This window comes from Megalobrama amblycephala, linkage group LG7, assembly GCF_018812025.1.
Source record: "Megalobrama amblycephala isolate DHTTF-2021 linkage group LG7, ASM1881202v1, whole genome shotgun sequence".
NCBI classification, from domain to species: Eukaryota; Metazoa; Chordata; class Actinopteri; order Cypriniformes; family Xenocyprididae; genus Megalobrama; species Megalobrama amblycephala.
Genome location: NC_063050.1, coordinates 50,350,351 through 50,371,334, shown reverse-complemented (window position 1 = coordinate 50,371,334; position 20,984 = coordinate 50,350,351). Strand labels below are relative to the sequence as shown.

At 36.5% G+C, this 20,984-nt stretch overlaps 1 protein-coding gene across 2 annotated transcripts in view; it reads left to right on the top strand.

Moving 5' to 3' along the window:
- The first annotated feature begins 1,112 nt into the window (after positions 1–1,112).
- erbb4a (erb-b2 receptor tyrosine kinase 4a) overlaps positions 1,113–20,984 on the top strand; it is a 206,351-nt gene continuing 186,479 nt past the window's right edge. For both annotated transcript variants that reach the window (XM_048197983.1, XM_048197982.1), the window contains exon 1: positions 1,113–2,990. In XM_048197983.1, the coding sequence (XP_048053940.1) occupies positions 2,888–2,990 (103 nt within the window). In that variant the 5' untranslated portion in view covers positions 1,113–2,887. The remainder of the gene's footprint in view (positions 2,991–20,984) is intronic.

Below are 20,984 nucleotides of genomic sequence, written 5' to 3'. Positions count from 1 at the left end.
TCACCTCCTATGCTAGTGCCTCTGTGTTTTTGCCACATATAACTGGACATACGTAAGCCAAACTTCTGCAGCCTGCTTCTCAAAACTTGACAACCTTACAAACACTGAGATTAATTTGCTCATAAGTGATGTCATAGAAAAATCCCAAAGTTCCATTGGTTCATTCTCTCTGGGGGAGGAGTCCACCAATGAGGAAATGCGCAAAAACATATAGCACTGATGTCCCGCGGAATACGTCGGTGGATTTCCGAGCGGATTCTGTAAAGCCATTTCTTGTAACTCGGCACCTCCCCTCGTGTAAAATCACGGCAGTTATCAGACCACTCCGTATCACGCGTGAAAATATCCGAATATCTGCGGGTGCCTCAGTTCAAATCTGTGAGATGTTTGTGGGTGAATCTCACGAATGTCCAGCTCACATTTTACACTTAAAATCAAAGGGGAAAAACAAGAAATTCTATTTTGCATACGATTATTTACGATGAATGATGTATGTTTTTCTTCATTTTTTTCCATTGGGGCAATTTAATGGAGAAAATTATGCATAATTGTCATCAAATATAAAAAATGCAAAATATTACTTCTTATTGCTTTTGATTTTGTGGTGAAAAATGACCCGGGCATGTTCTGGATGTGTTGGTGAGATTCAGCCTTGCTCTCGTATGCATTTTTGTCAGTGTATACACGTTCAGCTTTACCGATGTGTGCATGTACACGAGAATACCTGTATGCTAGTACTGTGTTTGTGTGAAAGTGAGAGTGTGTGTTTGAGAGAGAGAGACTGGGATTTTAATACATGTCTGATTTGGTAGCATGCACTGGGCTACTGAACTGCTCAGCCATAAAGCCTGTTCACTTAGTGAGGATTTACTTTATTTAATTTGTCTTTTGTTTTTCTCTTCAGAGGTGTATATCCATTTGTAAAGTATATTAAAGAGGAATTCTACCACTAAGGAAAGAATTGAAGTAATTTGTGTGTAAACTTCTACAGTTTGCTTTTATAATTTGATCTCATAAGTGCTTTGTGCATGTTATCATTGGCTTTGCCCCAAAATCTAGTTAGCTGTCTACCTAGATGGCATTTTCAGGCATTATAAAATGTGAGTTTACCTTTATTGCTCAAAAATGCTGTCTAGGTGGTCGGCTTACTAGGGCTGTGATTGGAAAATATGTTGCTTGGAGCTTTGTCTGTGTATGAGTCTGTTAACATTGGCTCAAAACGAAGTGAGCTTCCTACCCGAACACATTCTTGGGCATTATATAATGCAAATTTGCCTATTATGCGCCAAAAAATGATCTTGGTCGGCAGCTCACTAGGACTATGTTTGAAGAAGAATACTCACATTAGGGATGCACTGATATGAACATTTTGGCCAATACCGAAAACTGATAATTCATTACGTTTGAAAGCCGATAACCGATATATTGGCCAATAAATCTAAATCCAAATTTTTATATAATTTTTGAGAGCCTGATTACAAAAACAAAAGTCTTCCCATTAAAAGCCATGTCCCAAGCACACAATTTTCCTAGAAAAATAACAATCATATTTTTAAGCAATTCAAAATCATAATGGTGGACTGTGCACATCTGAAGTGTCTCAGCTGAAGGAAATAATCCGTTATTTATAGGCTTTAATATATCGGCCTAATTTTCTTATTGGGCCCATAACTTTAAATATGAAGATATATCAACCCATACCGATATGGTGGCCAATATATCATGCATCCCTAACTCACATACTGCCTTTTTTTTGTCCATTTTTGTGTAAAAAATAGTGAGATGTTAAAAAAAAAAAAAAAAAAAAAAAAAAACCTCTTATGTCCAGTTAATTAATCACACTGGAAATCTGAAAGTCAATTGCAATCACGTTGCAGTATTGTATTCCCTGTAGCACATTTTTGCAAATGGATTGCCTGGGTATTCAATGCATACAAAAACTATACTATATGGGGTGATTTTAAGTATATTGCTATCCAGAATTCCCCCTTACATCAGAATTAGTATGAGTAGTATGCTGTTGCAAACAAAGCTTCGTGTACACAGCCGTTGTGTTTCTTCATCTTTGCACCAGATGGCGCTGTTGTTTAAAAAATTGTTATGTATATTTTTAGCTTGTGGATGTGTATGAAGGCACAGTGAGAGACACGTCACGTGTGTGTCATAAAAACACAAATCTTCAAAAGCTAAAATGGCAAAAAGATAAACCCTAACCCTTACAAACAAAGTACTGTACTGTTAATAAATAATCGTGCTAATATCACGTACTGAATGATACTATCCATGATAATAAACTTCATGTAATACCAGGTTGTTGTCGTTGTACATGGCCAAGAAACATTGTATTACCATGGTACCAAGTCTTAAAAAGCACTGAGACATGCAAAACAAAATAAATTGATTTCGAATATTTGAACTTATTGTACATTGTTGCGATTAAGAGTCTTGATGATGTGAAAGTGGTCATTCCATTCGAACCTTGACTTCGAATACTGAGGTAAGAACTACAATCCACACACAATAACAGATTTGTGTTTGAGGGGCGTGCTTCACTTTAATTAATTCACACTTCTGTCCAATCAGTGCTCTGGAGGGCGGTGTTCAAGCGCTCAAGGCGCGCGCCCGAGCACGGAGACCGTAACTCGGTCCGGAATTCAGCGTAGAGTGATGACAGTCCCAACGCAGTCACATTCAGACAAGGAATAACTCACACCTCTGATCATTTAATGAACTGATCCAGTTTTACTTCCAGAGAAAAAAAAAAACAAAAACAAAACAAGGCGCAACTCCAGACCATGCGCTCTATGTGAACAGCTGCGCAAAGACGCACAGGCTGAAAGACATTTGACAGCTCGCCAACGGGACATTGGAGTGGACATGTGAAGAAATGGATATGCAGCCTCTTCTTATGATCAAAATGCGATCTGACATCATCATCATCGTCCTCATCCTCACTGCTGTGATTGTCCCCCTGTGCACCTCGCAGTCAGGTGAGCGTGAACTCCCGTGCGTAAAAGTGCTTATGCCTCTTTCATATCAGTCTTATTGGAAAGCTTTGTATTTTGGTATAGCGTTTTATTTAATATATGGACACATGTAAGTGCGTTTTGCAACCCGTAAACTCGCAGAGATCGATTGTTCTCACTCAGGCAGCGCAAATACTTCTGTGCCAAACTCCAAGTGCCCAAAATACATCGGAGCGCCGTTCATATATTTACTCATTTATGCTTAAGGATCCTTATCAATCCAAAGATGTCAAAGCATTCGTCAGAGATGAAATGAAGATGCATGTATCAGAAATCCACTAGTGATGAGAAATCACCATTTGCACCGCCATTGCGCGTTTGCGCACACTGTTACGCGCCTGAATATGGATATGTTTCATTCCGTCTCTTTTTAAATGATCTTGTTTCTTGTCTGATTTTGTTTTTTGAAGTGTCAATGAGCAGTTAAGTTATTTCATCCCCTCTCCACACGATGGTGGCAGTCAACCGAGAAACGGCAGGGCAGCTGAAGCGCGGAGCCGTGCGTTTTTACGCATCTTTCTTCATGAGGTGTAATGACTGCGGAAGCGCTCGGAACCTTTAAGAATGAACTCGTTATGTGTTCATCGATTAATCCATTCTCGGAATGAGAGTGTTTGGGTTATTTACTACTTTTTTTCCCCTCTCCCTAAAAGAATTCAACATTAAAACCGCTGAAGAATATACCAAATTATTACTTATATTATTATTTATACTAATAATGCGTATTATTTTCTAACCATTTATTGTATTTAATGTTTAATAACGTAAATCATTTTTATAATTGATATATTTTCACAAGTCATTGTTTATAAATCTAATTATTTTTGAAGACTGATGATTTTGATGAATGCTGCTATTTTGTTTAATTCACTTTCAACTCTTTTGGAGTGAATCTACCAACTGCTAGGTATAGAATAATGCACCAATGAAACTGATGTTGATGGGAAGGGTCCATCGGTTTCCTCTGCTCAAGGTTACTGCACCTGCAAAATATCAGGCTATTGAATATTTATAAGCTAATTTAAGTGTTGTTTTAAACCATTTGAGCTATGCTGACTGTAGTGAATACACTCTGGCACGTGGTTTGAGCTCATTTCAAAAATGTGTGCTTGCAAATATGTTCTACATAATTTTTTCATTGTTTGTAGGCCTGGTTATGTGGAAAATCGTTTCAAAAACGTGTCCTTTAAATGCTTCTCATTTATGCATCAGCTCACACCTCTGTGGAGAACCATATGGCACCGCGTTTGACCCAGGCTTCCATCTGACATTTAAGTCTGATAGAAAATTACTGCTGGTAGACCTGAGAATATGATCAAATTATTAATCATCTTCAACCCAAATTAAGTTTGGTTGGAGAGTTCATGCGAACCTAGGGAGTGAGAATATTTCCTGTTAATTAATGTCGTCACTGCTCTTCATGTCTAGACGTGAACTTTCTTTCGTACAGAAGAAGTTTCTTGCTCTGTGGAATATTCTGATATTAAGACGATGATTGTTTATAACAGCCTCTAATGGGATAGCACAGATCTTCAGGTTGCAGAAGACAGCAGCTTGACACAATTGTATTTATAAGCATTTTCTTTACAGTAATTATTCACACATCTGGTCTTTTGGTCGCAGGTATCAAGATGTTTATACACCGCTCTCAATGTAGGAACATCTCTATAGTATAATTCACCCAGTTTACTTCCCCTTACATTGTTTGAAACCCTTGTGTTTTTTGCTTTGGTGCAACACAAAAGAAGATGTTTGGGAGAATGTTTGCATCCACATTTGCATCCATAAACTCTATCCAACGGGATGGGTAAGCTCTGTTACCAAAGCCAATATTTTTGACATGTTCCTCAGTTTGTAAAAACAAGCAAAAATTGCTTGTACAGTATTGTGCTTACAATGGAAATCTGTGGGGCAAGACGTTCTGGATTGTGCAGCTCTTTTTTTTTTTTAATAAATGTATCCATATTTGAGTTGTAAAGTTGTCTAAATCATCCTTTCAGCAATGAGAAGCAATTTTCAAGGTGGATGAACATCTTTGGTGGACTTTTCTTGATATAAGAAGTAACTTTCTGTTTGGTTAGTGGTGATTCTATCACACTCTTATGTTAACATACTGTACAAAGGTTTGTGGTTTCAAAGATTGGTAACACTTTATAATAAGGTTCATTAGTTAACATTAGTTAGCATAAACTAATAATGAACTGCACTTATACAGCATTTATTATTTATCTTTGTTAATGTTAATTTCAACATTTACTAATATGTTATTAAACTCTTGTTAACATTAATTAATGCACTGTGAACTAACATGAACAAACAATGAACAACTGCATTTTCAGTAACTGACGTTAACAAAGATTAGTAAATACAGTAACAAATGTATTGCTCATGGTTAGTTCATGACTAATGAACTTTATTGTAAAGTGTTACCAAAAGAGTCTCTCATGTTCACCAAGGCTGCATTTATGTGAACAAAAATACAGTAAAAAAAAAACAGTAATATTGTGAAATATTATAATAATTTAAAATAACTGTTTTCTATGTGAATATATTGTAAAATGTATCATGCAAAGCTGAATTTTCAGCATCATTACTCTAGTCTTCATGATCCTTCAGAAATCATACTAATATGATGATTTGCTGAAAACAGTTGAGACGCTTAATATTTTTTTGTGGAAACCTTGATACATTTTTCTCAGGATTATTTGACGAATAGAACATTATAAATGTCTTTACTGTCACTTTCAATCAATTTAATGCACCCTTGCTGTATAAAAGTATTTATTTTGAACAGTAGTGTATACCCTAGTGAAAAATAAATATACCAAAATATATTTGAAATACATTTATTTTATGCTAAGTATACTACAAATACATTTACATATATATGTACTTATTAAAAATACCATGCAATTGTACTTTTGGTATACTAAATTGATTGGAACAACTAATTTAGTACTTAGTGCACTTGTCTGGTTATCCAACTAAAGATATACTGGTAACACTTTACAATAAGGTTTGTTTGTTAACATTGTTAATGTATTAACTAACATGAACTAACATTGAGCAATACATTTGTTACTGTACTTGTTAATCTTTGTTAACTTTAGTAAATAAAAATGCAGTTGTTCATTGTTTGGTCATGTTAGTTCACAGTGCATTAACTGATGTTAACAAATACAACTTTTGATTTAATAATGCATTAGTAAATGTTGAAATTAATATGAACAAAGATTAATAAATGCTGTAGAAGTGCAGTTCATTATTAGTTCATGTTAACTAATGAACCTTATTGTAAAGTGTCACCGATATACTTGAGTATATTTGATTGTGCTAAAATTGAACTATTGCAAGTATACTTTAAATATCTTGCATTTAAAGACTGATATTATACAAAGATCACACTATCCTTACTAATTGTGATATTAAAACACATTTTTGACTTAATATTAAGAAATGCGCAAGCAAGTGAGCAAGTAAGTCTCAAGCAATGTGTCAGTAAATATGGTAATAGATGTGTACTAAGTATGAAATAAATGTATTTTAAATACACTTTGGTTTAGTTTTTCACTAGGGCAGTGTTAAAGTCTTGTGGCCACACCTTCTTGAGTCACCTTTCTTGACTTTAAAGTGTGTGACTTTCTTTCTTTCCTTCTTTCCTTCTTTCATGTAAAACAAGAAGTTTCAGCTTGAACCGGTTGCTGTATCTGATTATTTATCTTTTCATCAGTATTTGACCGTGGTGCCGTTTTGGCTCTTGACCCATGTGTGCAAAGCAGTGAGAAACTTCTTTCTCTATTCAATTGAGCTCTCAGACTCTCCGCCAAAGCAAATGGTTGACTTCTTTTTTCAGCATCCTCTTATTGTCCCCGGCTCTTAAGAGGGAATGACATCTTCAATTTCCTGATTCTCGGTACGAAGAAAACCAATAAAGCCTGTTGTAATCCACAGACTCTCTCTTTTTTTTAAGAATGACAGAAAGGCAAAAAAGCTGAGAGGATTTTCTTTTCAGTGGCTGTGGGGTTTGTTTCTCTACCACTTGTAATTCCTCTCAGAAAACAAATGCCTGCGGGCCTCGCTCTGTAGGACAGGGCTGCCAGGACCCCCCTCCTCCTCTCTCTACGAGTCTTTCAGGCTCGCTTTCACCCTCCCCATCAGTTCCTCTTTCACCGTCTCCTCCGCGCTGCCTGGCTCCGTGCCCTCACAGTCAGCTGTAATGCTAGTCTTCTCCTCATCCTGTGTGTGATGCAGCCCTGCATTTCTTATTGAGCTTTAGCTGCGAGTGCACGGTTGTTGGTTTATACAGGTGTTTAAGCCCACTAAGCGGGTTCATCATTGTCTTTCCGAGCATCAGGCATTAGAAAGACCCTTGGGAATTTCTAAACGGAGATAAAATGTGTCCCATCGCCCCTGCGGTGTAATGCCGCTGCAATAACTGCAGTTTATACAAAGGAATTACTTAGAAGAGTTATAGTTTGGTCATATTAAAGAGGTCCCTGATTATGATTTCACTTTTTTAACTTTAGTTAGTGTGTAATGTTGCTGTTTGAGCATAAACAACATCTGCAAAGTTACGACGCTCAAAGTTCAATGCAAAGGGAGATTTTCTTTTACAGAAGTCATTTTTTAAGGACTACAACAAACAGCTGGTAGGGACTACAATGAGCTTCTTCCCGGGTCGGTGACATCACTAACCCTAAAATTTACATAAACCCTGCCCCCGAGAACACACAACAAAGGGGGCGGGGCCATGTTGAGCTGCTTTAGAGAAGAGGAAGAGTTGTTGTAGTAGAGTGTTGTTGCCATGCCGTCATTTTACGCCGGACTGCTTCACAAACGAGAGTCAATTCAACTCTGGATTTGCACAAAAGATTAACATGACGGCACATGCTTGTCGATGAGTTGAATCAACTCCACAGCAACTACATAAATTTATCCACTAACCATTCAGAAACGTCCAGTTTCATTCTAAAAGTTGTAACTTCTTCCTGAGTCTCTCCATCAGTGTCGACTCCGGTTTGAACAATGTAAGGCTGAACACCGTTACTGACAATCCTCATTTTGGCTGCGTGAGATTCTCCAGCTTTGTTGTTGTTGAGCAACCAAAGCACAAGCTGTTGAAGCTCCGCCCTCTTCTGGAAAGGGGGCCGGGAGCAGCAGCTCATTTGCATTTAAAGGGACACACACAAAAATGGCTTGTTCACACCCAAATAGGGGCAAATTTGACAAGCTATAATAAATGATCTGAGGGGTATTTTGAGCTGAAACTTCACAGACACATTCTGGAGACACCAGAGACTTGTAAAGGGGGCATTGTATGCAAAGACTATAGAATAACACAAGACGTGTCACTCGTATTGTTTTGAATGGGAGAAAGTGTAACGAGCAATATGGCGGAATAAGTCCCGCCTTCTAAATAAGAGCCAATCGCTGACTGGTAAAGTCATTGCGTCACTTCAGCAGCCGTTAGAATCACCGGTTTCTATAGAAACAGTCAGACATTTAGGTCTGCACATGTGCATTAGCTTGATCCAGCCTGAAAAATATATTTTTTTGTCATGATTTGAGCATTTAGAAACTAAATTTATGAGTCGGTTGTTGTTAGATTTCATTGGTGATTTCAAATATGAAATTTAATCGTAAGGTTGGCGAACAGTTTTGGAGAATTTGATGTTTCCCGTTCAAAGAGATTGCATGATGCCCAGGATGCCCGAGAGGCATTTCAAAGATGTCCGCCGAGTGAAATGACTTGTCTTAAAGGAACTTTGTTATAGGCAACTGCAATGCAAATGTCTGGTATTGTTCTTGTGTGGCACGCTGTTATGTTGCCTTCATAACTGTGGATTAAAAAAGTTAATAAAGTTAATAAATACTTTTGTTTTGGAACCTTTTGCATCTTTACAATCTTCATCGGACCTACGATGTTACAGATATTGTGACAGTTTATTACAATTTAAAATAACCGTTATCTATTTGAATATATATTGAAATGTAATTTATTCCTGTGATCAAAGCTGAATTTTCAGCATCATTACTCCAGTCTTCTAGATTTTAGAGTTTGTCAGAGTTCAACCCACTAATGGGTAATAAAAACGCTAAGGAAAGCATCATTAATTCATGACCATATGTCCAAATCATGAGAGACACAGCAGTAGTTTGGAGAAAAATATGCCAAGGTGAGCGTAAACAATATTGCTTGTCCCAGTTGAACGGGGTTGGTAATTTTCTACATATTTTTTTTTTTTTTTTTTTTTTTTTTTTTTTGCATGTGTTTTTCAATCTTTATGGTCTTGGTTTGGTCTGTAGGTGAGGTGGACAAGGTTGCTGTTACCCTGACCGCGGCTCTGTGTTTCTTGAAAACCGTGAGACGTCTGAGCTTTATGTTCTTAGCGGAGGGCTGGCGTACATCTCCACTGATCCATCACTCATTCCTGCGGCAGTAAATATCGCACTCTAATTCAAGATGAGCGTGACTATAATTTAAAGCGACAGCATCTTAGCTGAGAACAATAAAGCAAGACAAAAGCAGACGACGGTAATTTTAATTTGATAAGCAGGCGATGGCGGTGAGAGATCATTGGATCTGGTTGTGTTCTACAGATAATTATTAGGCTCAAGTCATCAATTAAAAGTTTTCTAAGAGCCTGTCAGACACTGGGTTAAAAACAACCCAAGTTGGGTTCAGTATGGACAATCCCAGCGGTTGGGTTAAATGTTTGACTAACCTTCTGGGCAGTTTTATTTAACTCAACTATTGTTTAAAAATTACTGTATGGCTGACTTAAAATGAACCCAATATATGTTATTTATGTATAATCCTTCGAAATGAGGTTAAAAACTCATAGTGAGAGATATTTTAGTCGTGCACCAGGAAAGCAGTGCTAGATGTTTCCATTGTGAGACTAGCTGGGTAATGCATATTCCACTGAACTCTCTCTCTCTCTCTCTCTAACACACACACACACACAGACAGTGCTGAAGGAATCAAAGGTTTGTCGCAGCTGTGTTGTGGCTTTGCAGGTTGTCTGAGCTCATGGATTCCCCAGGCAAAGATCCTAAATAAAGACATCCTGTCGGCTGCTTCAAACTTTTGGCCGAGTCGCAATAGAAAAGCTTTTATTATAGCATCTGTCCATAGGTGCATTGAGTGTGTTGGCTGAAACCCATCATCAAGTCTCAGCTGGGTGTCAGAGCTCTCTGCATCTCACTCAGAGACACCCAAAATTGCTCCTCTTCTTCTGTTCTCTGTCAATCGCAACCTTTTTTCAGGTCTTTTTTCTTATGCTGGAAATGTCAGCAACTAAATCAGACATTCATATTGAAAATATATTATATTGCTAAAATCTTGTGTACTAGACTATAACACAACAATGACTGCGGCACATTGTTTCATATTTTTCTCCATAGGGATGTTAAAAATAGCGTGTTAAAGATTTCTAAGTCTTTTAACTAAACCATGTGGGAACAAACTATTCTAAGTAATAAAAAAAAAAAAAAAAAAAACTGTCATCAGGGATGTGATTTTTCTGTATTCATCATTCAGCAATATAATATTTTTATAATTATTAAATACTGTTATTTTATTTTAGAGTGCAATAATATTATTGCAAATGTAATCTATTACTTTACTGATTTGCTTGATTTTATAGTTTAAATAATAATAATAATTTTAAAGAGTTTAATATTAATGATAATTATACTTAGAATTATTTTTTAATGATTTATAATTATATTTAATAATATAATATAAGAATAATTTATTATTATTATTATTATTATTAAATACTGTTTTATTTTAGAGTGCAATAATATTATTGCAATTGTAGTATATTATATTATTGATTTTCTTTTTTTGTAGTTTAAGTAACAATAATAATTATTATTATAGATATAATAATAATTATTCTTAGTAGAAGTAGTTGTAGTAGTAGTATCATATAGTCCTATTGAATGGGGAAAACAGGGTTTCCTTATTTCTTTTCTCTGATCACATGCAAGTCATTGATTACAAAATAATATAAAAAACAATATATTTAAATGTATTGATACATATTCATATGTTTGTAAATATATAAGTAGCTTAGAACATATAGGGAGACCATTTGCAATGCTTCATGGGTTTGGGCGGTCTTTTGAACAATTTTGCAATTGTTTCTATGGTAACAGCGACTTCTCTGATTGGTGGATCTTCATGATTCTAGTGTAGATCGTCATTGGATATACGATAATGAACATATATATTTTAAATTGAAAATCACACTACAGAACCATTGCTTAAATTTGTACTCCTTGTATGTCTGTGTTGAAAGGTTTATACTTTATTGGTAAATAATTTTTCTGTTTCTCTGTGGAGAATTTGAATGTGATTTTTTGCATTTGCATGTGATAATCTTCAAATTCAGTTCAGACAGGAATCTTAAACTACAGACTCTATGGAAGTGAACTCTGCCTCTGCTCAGGTCAGGCATGTGGAAATGTAATACTAATATAATTTCTAATAGAGTATTCCTGCAGTCCAAATGCCACATAATTCTTGTCGTTCCTTTTCTGAGAAATTGCTTGTGCCTGTGAGGATAAAAACAGCCGTGTTATTATGCGTCATATTAATAGGTTGTGGAATGGTTTACTCTTACGTCTGTGGCTGCCCACCAGCCCGAGTCAAAACTGAAATAAACAGCTAAGGTTACTGTGAAGCCGAAGGTTAATGTGGGGACAAAGAATTTGATCTGTCCGAATACTTTGTAAAACGTTATGTGAATATCTTAATGATTGAGTGACTGGCTCATCATTGATCAAATCCTTTATTTTCACAATCATGCATGCAATATTGATGTGCAGCTCTTTCTTCAAAGGTGAATCCTTCCTACGCACAGGAAAGTCACTTGCCCTCCAGCTGCACAAGTGTCAAGTTGAAAGAAAGTCAAATAAGGCTGGACTTATTAGTTGTAAGACCTGATCAAAATCCAGACACTATTTGAAGTCCTACGTCTGAGTTCTCAGATCGCAGAGCAAAATGGCCTTGGTTTTTGCATATATACGTCCATCGCTTTGAAATCAGGCTAATTTGTTCATACTGCTCATATTTTAGGGTTAAGAGTCTACAGATATATATGCTACTGTTCAAAAGTTTCAAAAAGTGAAAGTATGAATTTTATTTATTTAAAGGTGACCTATAATGTTCATTTTACAAGATGTAATATAAGTCTCTGGTGTCTCCAGAATGTGTCTGTGAAGTTTCAGCTCAAAATACCCCACAGATCATTTATTATAGCTTGTCAAATTTGCCCCTATTTGGGTGTGAGCAAAAACACACCGTTTGTGTGTGTCCCTTTAAATGCAAATGAGCTGCTGCTCCCGCCCCCTTTCCAGAAGAGGGCGGAGCTTTAACAGCTCAACAACAACAAAGCTGGAGAATCTCACGCAGCCAAAATGAGGATTGTCAGTAACGGTGTTCAGCCTTACATTGTTCAAACCGGAGTCGACACTGATGGAGAGACTCAGGAAGAAGTTTGTTGTAGTCCTTAAAAAGCGATTTCTGTAAAAGAAAATATCTCCTTTTGCATTGAACTTTGAGCGTCGTAACTTTGCAGATGTTGTTTATGATCAAACAGCAACATTACACACTAACTAAAGTTAAAAAAAAGTCAAATCATAATCAACCACCCCTTAAATCTCTTAGAAATCATTTGTCAAAGTCTTTACCGTCACTTTTGAGCAATTCAATGCACCCTTGCTGAATAAAAGTATTCATTTAGATTCAAGTATTAAAATGATCCATATCTAGTTACCAGAATATCACATGCTTTAGGTGGGCTCTTTTGACTTGGGCCGTTATAAGCAAATACCAAACAACCAGGCCAAACCACCTAGTACACTCTACCAGCACGGCGCCAACGTTTGCACAGGGAAATATTACTTTTTCAAAAAATCTAGTTATGAGTTATTAAAAAATAAGATTTCTAATCTATGTTTGCTCTCTTTTTTTAGCACGTATACATTGCTCACACACACACATGGCGTGTCCTCAGAGACAGGGTGATTAATCGGCCTGACTAGGGCTTGTGAAAGTTGCGATGGTGCAGCTGTACTCGAGGGAAACCAACCATTGCCCTGTCAACTCAACCACACAGACACCATATTCCCCGTCTCCTGAACCTGACAGCTAAAATTAGTCTTTGAGCTCTTTCTCCCTCCGTTTCTCCTTTGTAACCGATCCACCATTGTTTCACCTTGCCCCGAGGGATAGTTTTTCATCCCTGCATGAGTTATTAAAATAAGAAGAGAGGCATTTGATTTAATGCACGTAAATTATGAGAGAGAGAGTTTGAGTGTTTGTTTGCTTTTGAAAAGCTCAAGTTTTCTCATTAAAATACAGCTAAATGTAGTGCCTGAAGATCTGAAGATAAGTAATGAATCCTCCAAAACGGGCATGTTTTACAAGGTAAAATGCTTCTAGAGTTACTTATAACATGTTGTACAGAATAGAGCCTCAAACGGTTTTGTTTTTAACAAATGGTCAGTGCAAGAAGTTGCCTAACTAACCTCATTATATTTCATTGAATCAGATTTATTTTATTTTGTTATTTTCTTTAGACACATCAGTTGTAAGGTATATAAAAATGCAAATGTAGCTCTTGGATGTCTTAGGACAAGTTGAATTTTAAACTAAATAAAATCTATACCACTCGGGTAAAATGTAATTGCAAATGTGGACTGTAGGTGGCACTAGAGGGTTTGAGAGGTTGACTCCAAATTTGGTCAGGTGATTTTTCAGAACATGTTCTGCAACTCTGCCAAATTTCATAACTTTTTGCCATAGTTTTCTGGGCTGCCACCAAACTCAATAGCAGAGGAAGCTAACGAATAATATTAAGGAGTAGCCGTCAGCATACCTTTTTGCTTCTTGGCCCATAAATATAGTCCATTGCACTCTGTAATTCTGCTTAATGTGGTGGGATGTATTTTCATACAGATTTAACAGAACAGGCACAAGCTATTCCTCTACTTTCATTAGTTCATCCACAATACTTAGCCTGCGTAGCTTCATTCGAAGAGGCATACGATTTAAACCCTTTATCGGGGGTGCTGAGATATTCACAGTAATGGTTCTGTTCAAGAGCTTCTCCAGGTCATTTATCAGGTCTGGGCAGGATCAAATAAATCACAAGCTTTCTAGACACTTTCATGGAGGTGGTCTTCTGTGAGACTCCAATGGACTGAGCAGCTGAGCTTGACGGATCGGAGGAAGGTCATGAAATAGTTTAATGCCCCATAACACCAGACAACCTCTAACGCTTAAGGTCATTAATCACATTAATATTAATTGTTTAATTAGATTTTAATTATACCAGCCATTCACATTGTATTTGAGGGTAAATCTCACTGAAATTAAAATTTGCTTAAACAAATTAGATTTATTTTATTTTATTTTATTTTATTTTATTTTATTTTATTTTATTTTATTTTATTTTATTTTATTTTATTTTATTTTATTATTGTAAACCTGCACTGTAAAAAAAATCAGTTTTTTACATAGCCTAATAAAACTGGCAGCTGTGGTTGCCTGAATAATTCTGTATAAAAAATACAGCAATAATGCAAGAAACCTGTAAATTTTACAAGGTAAAACTGTAATTTAAACGGGTAAATCCAACAGCCCTTTTCTGATGGATTAGCAAGGCCATGCTGCTACTAAAATCTGTTTTGTACTTTTAACCTATACTGACATCCATAATAATAACACTGGTAGAAAACCACATGATGAATCAAAGTTCATCACAACAAGCAGCTTTTCCACAAGTTGAGGTAAATACTAATATATAGGTGCACAGTGTCATACACACAAATACAAAACACCATCATGGTTACACACAACACTAATATAATGCAATAAACATTCATTTAACAACATAATATGTAACATAAAACCCTAATGTACATATAACTGATAAGAAAAACAAAACTAAGAAGAAACATAATTATTAAAATGAAAAACATCAAATCTGAAGTGTCGCACAGGGAATTGTGGAAATGTCAGTTTATGTTTTTTTACTGTAAATTATAATTTGATTTTACAGTACTGAAATGAATGGTCGGAAATATTATAGTTCTTCATATATACTATGGGAATTTACTGTTAAAGGTGCCATAGAACGTCTTTTTAAAAGCTGTAATATAAGTCTAAGGTGTCCCCTGAATGTGTCTGTGAAGTTTTAGCTCAAAATACCCCATAGATTTTTTTTTTATTCATTTTTTTTTTTTAACTGCCTATTTTGAGCCATAATTATATATGCGCCGATTCAGGCCGCGGCCCCTTTAAATCACGTGCTCCCCTCCCCTGGAGCTTGCGCTTGCCTTAACCAGCATAAACAAAGTTCACACAGCTAATATAACCCTCAAAATGGATCTTTACAAAGTGTTCGTCATGCAGCATGTCTAATCGCGTAAGTATGGTATTTATTTGGATATTTACATTTGATTCTGAATGAGTTTGATAGTGCTCCGTGGCTAAAGCTAACATTACACACTGTTGGAGAGATTTATAAAGAATGAAGTTGTGTTTATGAATTATACAGACAGCAAGTATTTAAAAAATGAAAATAACGACAGTCTTGTCTCCGTGAATATAGTAATAAACGATGGTAACTTTAACCACATTTAACAGTACATTAGCAACATGCTAACAAAACATTTAGAAATGCAATTTACAAATATCACTAAAAATATCATGATATCATGGATCATGTCAGTTATTATCGCTCCATCTGCCATTTTTCACTATTGTTCTTGCTTGCTTACCTAGTCTGATGATTCAGCTGTGCACAGATCCAGACGTTAATACTGGCTGCCTTTGTCTAATGCCTTGAACATGAGCTGGCATATGCAAATATTGGGGGCGTACATATTAATGATCCCGACTGTTACGTAACAGTCGGTGTTATGTTGAGATTCGCATGTTCTTCGGAGGTCTTTTAAACAAATGAGATTTATATAAGAAGGAGGAAACAATGGTGTTTGAGACTCACTGTATGTCATTTCCATGTACTGAACTCTTGTTATTCAACTATGCCCAGATAAATTCAATTTTTAATTCTAGGGCACCTTTAATCAATTAACAGCTTTTTAAGGTCACATTTTTACAGTCTTTTACAGTTAAAGGTCTTAAATAGAGTATTGAAGTAACTCAAGGAACAAGAGGTGAAGGTAATCAGGATCAAACAAGGATCGAGAACACAGGCAAACGGACACAGGGAGAACCAAACTAAGGGTACGTTTACACAACACCATTTTCAACTAAAAAACTGAAAACTTTTTAATGCCTTTGGCTGTTCATTTACACAACAGCAGCGTTTTAGGGGCGTAAAAACATTTGAAAACGGGTTTCAAAGTGCACGTTTTTGAAAATGATACCATTATCATCTCAGTGTAAACTACAAATTTGGGAATTTGCGAAAACGGTGATGTTATATGTGTTCAGTCTATAGGCGCATAGTGTTTCATCGCCATCTACTGGCCTGGCAGCAGAATACAGCGTTTTTAATTGTTTTCATGGATCCGAACCAAAAGCATACACCTGACATAGGACTGTATAGTAATAATTAACTTTATTAAAACAACAACAGAAGTCCATGTTATGTCTCGATTTGGCTAAGTATATGTGTTTTTGTGTGTGTGTAGGATTGAAGCAAATCAGGTCTGCCTCAGCAGCAACTACAATCCAACAGAGAATTTAATTACATTCTTAATTAAGCTGTAATTCAAAGGCATCCTGTGTGTGTTTGTGTATGTACTCTCAAACAAGAAACTCAAAGCATGTTTGATGTGCCTCCATACTATTTGTGTTTCCTTATCAGTGCAGGTTTCATATGCACGGCCTGAACCGCCGGCGATAGAGGCACGGGGTGAACGCAGCTGGGCTTTGCGGCTTTCATAAGGTGGCATAAAACCCGGCCAGTCAACATGAGCAATCTGTCAGATAAGCCCTCATATTGTTAATACCACCTATAATGAACCAGCACGCTGCCACCGGCGAGAACCGTCATGGCACATAAGACCGTCTCCTTATTGTTCTGTGTTGCTCTCCGGTAACTAATTAGCGTAATTCTTTCAAAGCCGCTTTTTTCCCCTCTTCACTTTTGTTTTTACCCCTAAGCAATCCGCATTCTGTTATGCACACAAATACTGCACACTGAGGAGATAAATTATTTGTCCAATAGTGGAAAGACAAATACCTTGAAGAATATTTCTCAAAATTATATTAGCCCAGTCTCAAGGGGAAAACATTGCTGTAGTATGTTTATCACTGCAACACCTAAATATTGCTGCGGTAATGTTTTGGGCACTATAGAGTGTGTGTGTGTGTGTATATATGTATGTATGTATATATGTATGTATGTATATATATATATATATATATATATATATATATATATATATATATATAATATACACACACACACACACTCTATAGTGCGCATAACAAAATCATGTGCCTCTAATGCTCTATCAAGGGACACAAACGCGTTGTGTATTTTTGGGAAGTGCTGCTTCCGGTTATATTTGACTTTTGCTGTCATTTCATGATGATGTTTTGTTTAGCTGTACTGAAACTCTAAAACACGTACACTTGCAGCATACTTTAAATATTTATGCTTGAATTTTGAATGCATATGCAAATCACATCTAGCAGTGTTTAGTTCCTGTGCAAACCTCTTATTCTGACGCCGCATTGATCTTTACTTTTAATCTGGTGCCCAGCGTGAAACAGCAAGTTCTTCAAAAGTGCTCTGATTTTTGCACAGCATGAGACAAAGAAGTTGATAGTCTATTGCAGTTCTTTTTAACTTATTTATATTTGTGCAGTGTCTTGATTGTCCTATCACAAATACTTAGTATTGCTCATTCAGTGCTTACTGGAGCTGAAATGGTTTTATACTATTTCAGTTCAATGACTGTTAAAACACTGATTTCAGTAAATGCAATGAACAAATGAAGGTGTTTAAAATGAATGAGAGACACACAAAGAGGAAGACGACCTGTGTGTCCTATCAGTCTCACATCATTCGCCAGAAAGACTTTTTTTAAGACGTGGGTGACCTTTGCTTTTATGCACTGTGTTCAGACAGAATCTGTCCATTTTATAGAAGTAAGTCTTTCATAATAGTGAAATGTCATTGAAATAAGGTTAACTGATTTTACATGTTTTATTAAGTAAGACGAGTCAGTGTCGAAATGGCAATGGTTTTGTAACATTCTTAGTATAACATTTTATCTAGTTACAGCAGCTCTGTATGAAGTCTTAATGAAAACTAGGTAAAAAAAAAAAAGCTTTATGCATTTTTCAGTGCATTTCTTACAAAAACAGTTTTTGTTGGCATGGAAATTTGCTAAGCTAAAAATGCAGAGAGACTTGTATTCCTGAATTTTATGTTTTTTTTTTTTTTTTTTTTAATAGTATATAGTAAGTACTGCACATTATACTGTAAACGGTATCCCATTTTGAGCATATCCAATGTTTTTAAATCTCTTCCTTTTGATGATTCGTTCAAACTGATTTGCAAAGCATTTTTGAACTGTTGGGGGAAATGCATTACAAGAAATGTGTTGCGTAATCGGATTGCTTTTTCAAGTAACTAGGAAAGTATGTAATGCATTACTTTTTAATTTGCAACAAAATATCTTATTTAAAAAATGAACTAAGTTATGCAAGTTAATTCATTTTACCATTTATTGACTGACATGTAAGGTAACCCCTCCTTTTCGAACCGCCTGCTCTAAGCAGGACTCAAACACGGGTCTGCTGGCATAGGAGTTGGGCGCTCAAGACCACTGTCTTTAGCACGCCTCTTTAGATCAGGGGAGTGAGATTTACACGTATAGCTCTTACCAGCCTACATCCGTTACACTCACCCCCCAAACCTCACTCCCATCCTGGTCACGGCACCAACGTAACACCTCCTGTTCGAACTGCCCGCTCTCTAAGTGGGACTTGAACCTGGGTCCACCAGCATGGGAGTCAGGCCCTCCAACAAGGACGCTAAAGGCCGCAGTCTGTACACGCAGAGCTCTTAGTGGCTTGCATCCGTTACACTCACCCCCCTAAAACTCACTCCCATCCTGGTCACGGCACCAATGTAACGCCTCCTGTTTGAACCGGACTTGAACCCAGGTCGCCGCCATGGGAGACGGGCACTCTAACAAGGAGGCTAAGCTCTTATCGGCCTACATCCCTTACAGTAACACACTGCTTTCCATAAAAATTAACTAAGTAATGCAATTAGTTACTTTTTTAGTGAGTAACGCAATATTGCAGTGCAAATACTGTAGAAAGTATCTTTCCCCAACACTGTTTATGCATCACTTGACTGAAATAAAGTGTGAGATTATAACTCTGGGGTGATGTGCTGGAATTATAAACAAACAAACAAAAATGAACCCTTAAAGTGTTGTTCAGAGTCATGATTCACATGCATCTGAATCTTTTTTTTTTCTTCACTGAATTAATTTAAGCAAACCATCTAAACGAACTGATTTGCTAAAACAAATGAGACTTTGCAGTGCTACAGAGTGAGCATCCAGCTTGCTTTGTGCCGTATCATCAGTTCTCCGTGTTCTCTTTATATTTTGACCCTGGAGGTTTTCTCTTACTGTGTAGTAGTTCTGTGCTGCTTGGTTGGGGGTCTAAAATCAGCTAGTAAGAGGCGAGCCCCTGCAGACTTTACCTCCATTCTGCTTAATTGGAAGTTTGTGTGTCCAGAGGGGAGTTATTGATTGTGTACCAACCTGCAGGGAGAAGATTAGAGGCTTTCGTGATTTTCTCTCATTACTACTGAACCAGAGGAGGTTTCTGTGTTTAACTAGATTGCTTAAGGCAGCCAGCCATGTCTTAAAAAAAAACAAACAAATTATATAGCATTAGGAATATCTTAATTGCCTATATTTGAGTGCATTCTTATATAATGATCATTGCCCATAATGCACCTTTACATTTCCATGAAGGGAAATTAGATTAAATGATTTAATTCCTGAGCATTTTTTTTTTTTTTTTTCTAATTCTGCTTGATCCATACTTGTCAGCTAGAAATGATTATCCTCATTGTTGGCACATTTTATCATATACCACTGTAACTTGATTAAGCTTCATTGGGTGTCAAAATCCCATGCTGAAATTTTCCATTGCTTTCATGTTGCTGATCCGCTGATTCTTTTAATTTTACTCTCAAAGGAATGGTTACTTACACATGACTTGTGTTGAACACAAAGGAGATTTGCACGTAGCTTTTTGTGTGGAACATACCAACATTTACATAACTCTGTTCAGAGAGCTGTTAACTGCTGCAACCTGAGTATTAAAGGCACAATATGTAAGATTTTTGGATTCAAATATCCAAAAACCACTAGAACAGTGTTTTTTTTTATTTTGTTGACTTGTGTACTCACATTATCCTAAATGTTTCAAGAATGTTTAAATCCAGAGAAATAAGCAACTGTGTCCGTGCATCTCCTATCAATGACATTATACTCACGTTACCCTCAGTTTCCAGTTTTATTTTGTAGAAACCATGAAAACACCAAAGACGCTATTATGTGTTTTATTAGACAGGTAAGCAGCTGTTTGGATACATTCATTGGCAGAAAACTAATTATGTTATATAGCTCTACACAGTAAGTTTAATTGTTTGAATCTTGTTTTCTTGATTTACCGCAAGTACCATGTTTTACCATGACTAATATCGATCCAGCTGACTGCAGTCTGTAACAAGTGTATCATAGCACCTGCCGAGTTAACGGACAGAGTAGCATTATAACAACTTTCAACACACAAATGTATCTAATATGATAAACAGTGCTGCGTTACCCCACATACTCATGATCGGAAGAAGCGGAAGCGGCGACTGCGGCATAATAAAAGCTCCGTTGCTCTCGAGATGTGTGTTGCTTTGGTCTCTCATTAGCAAT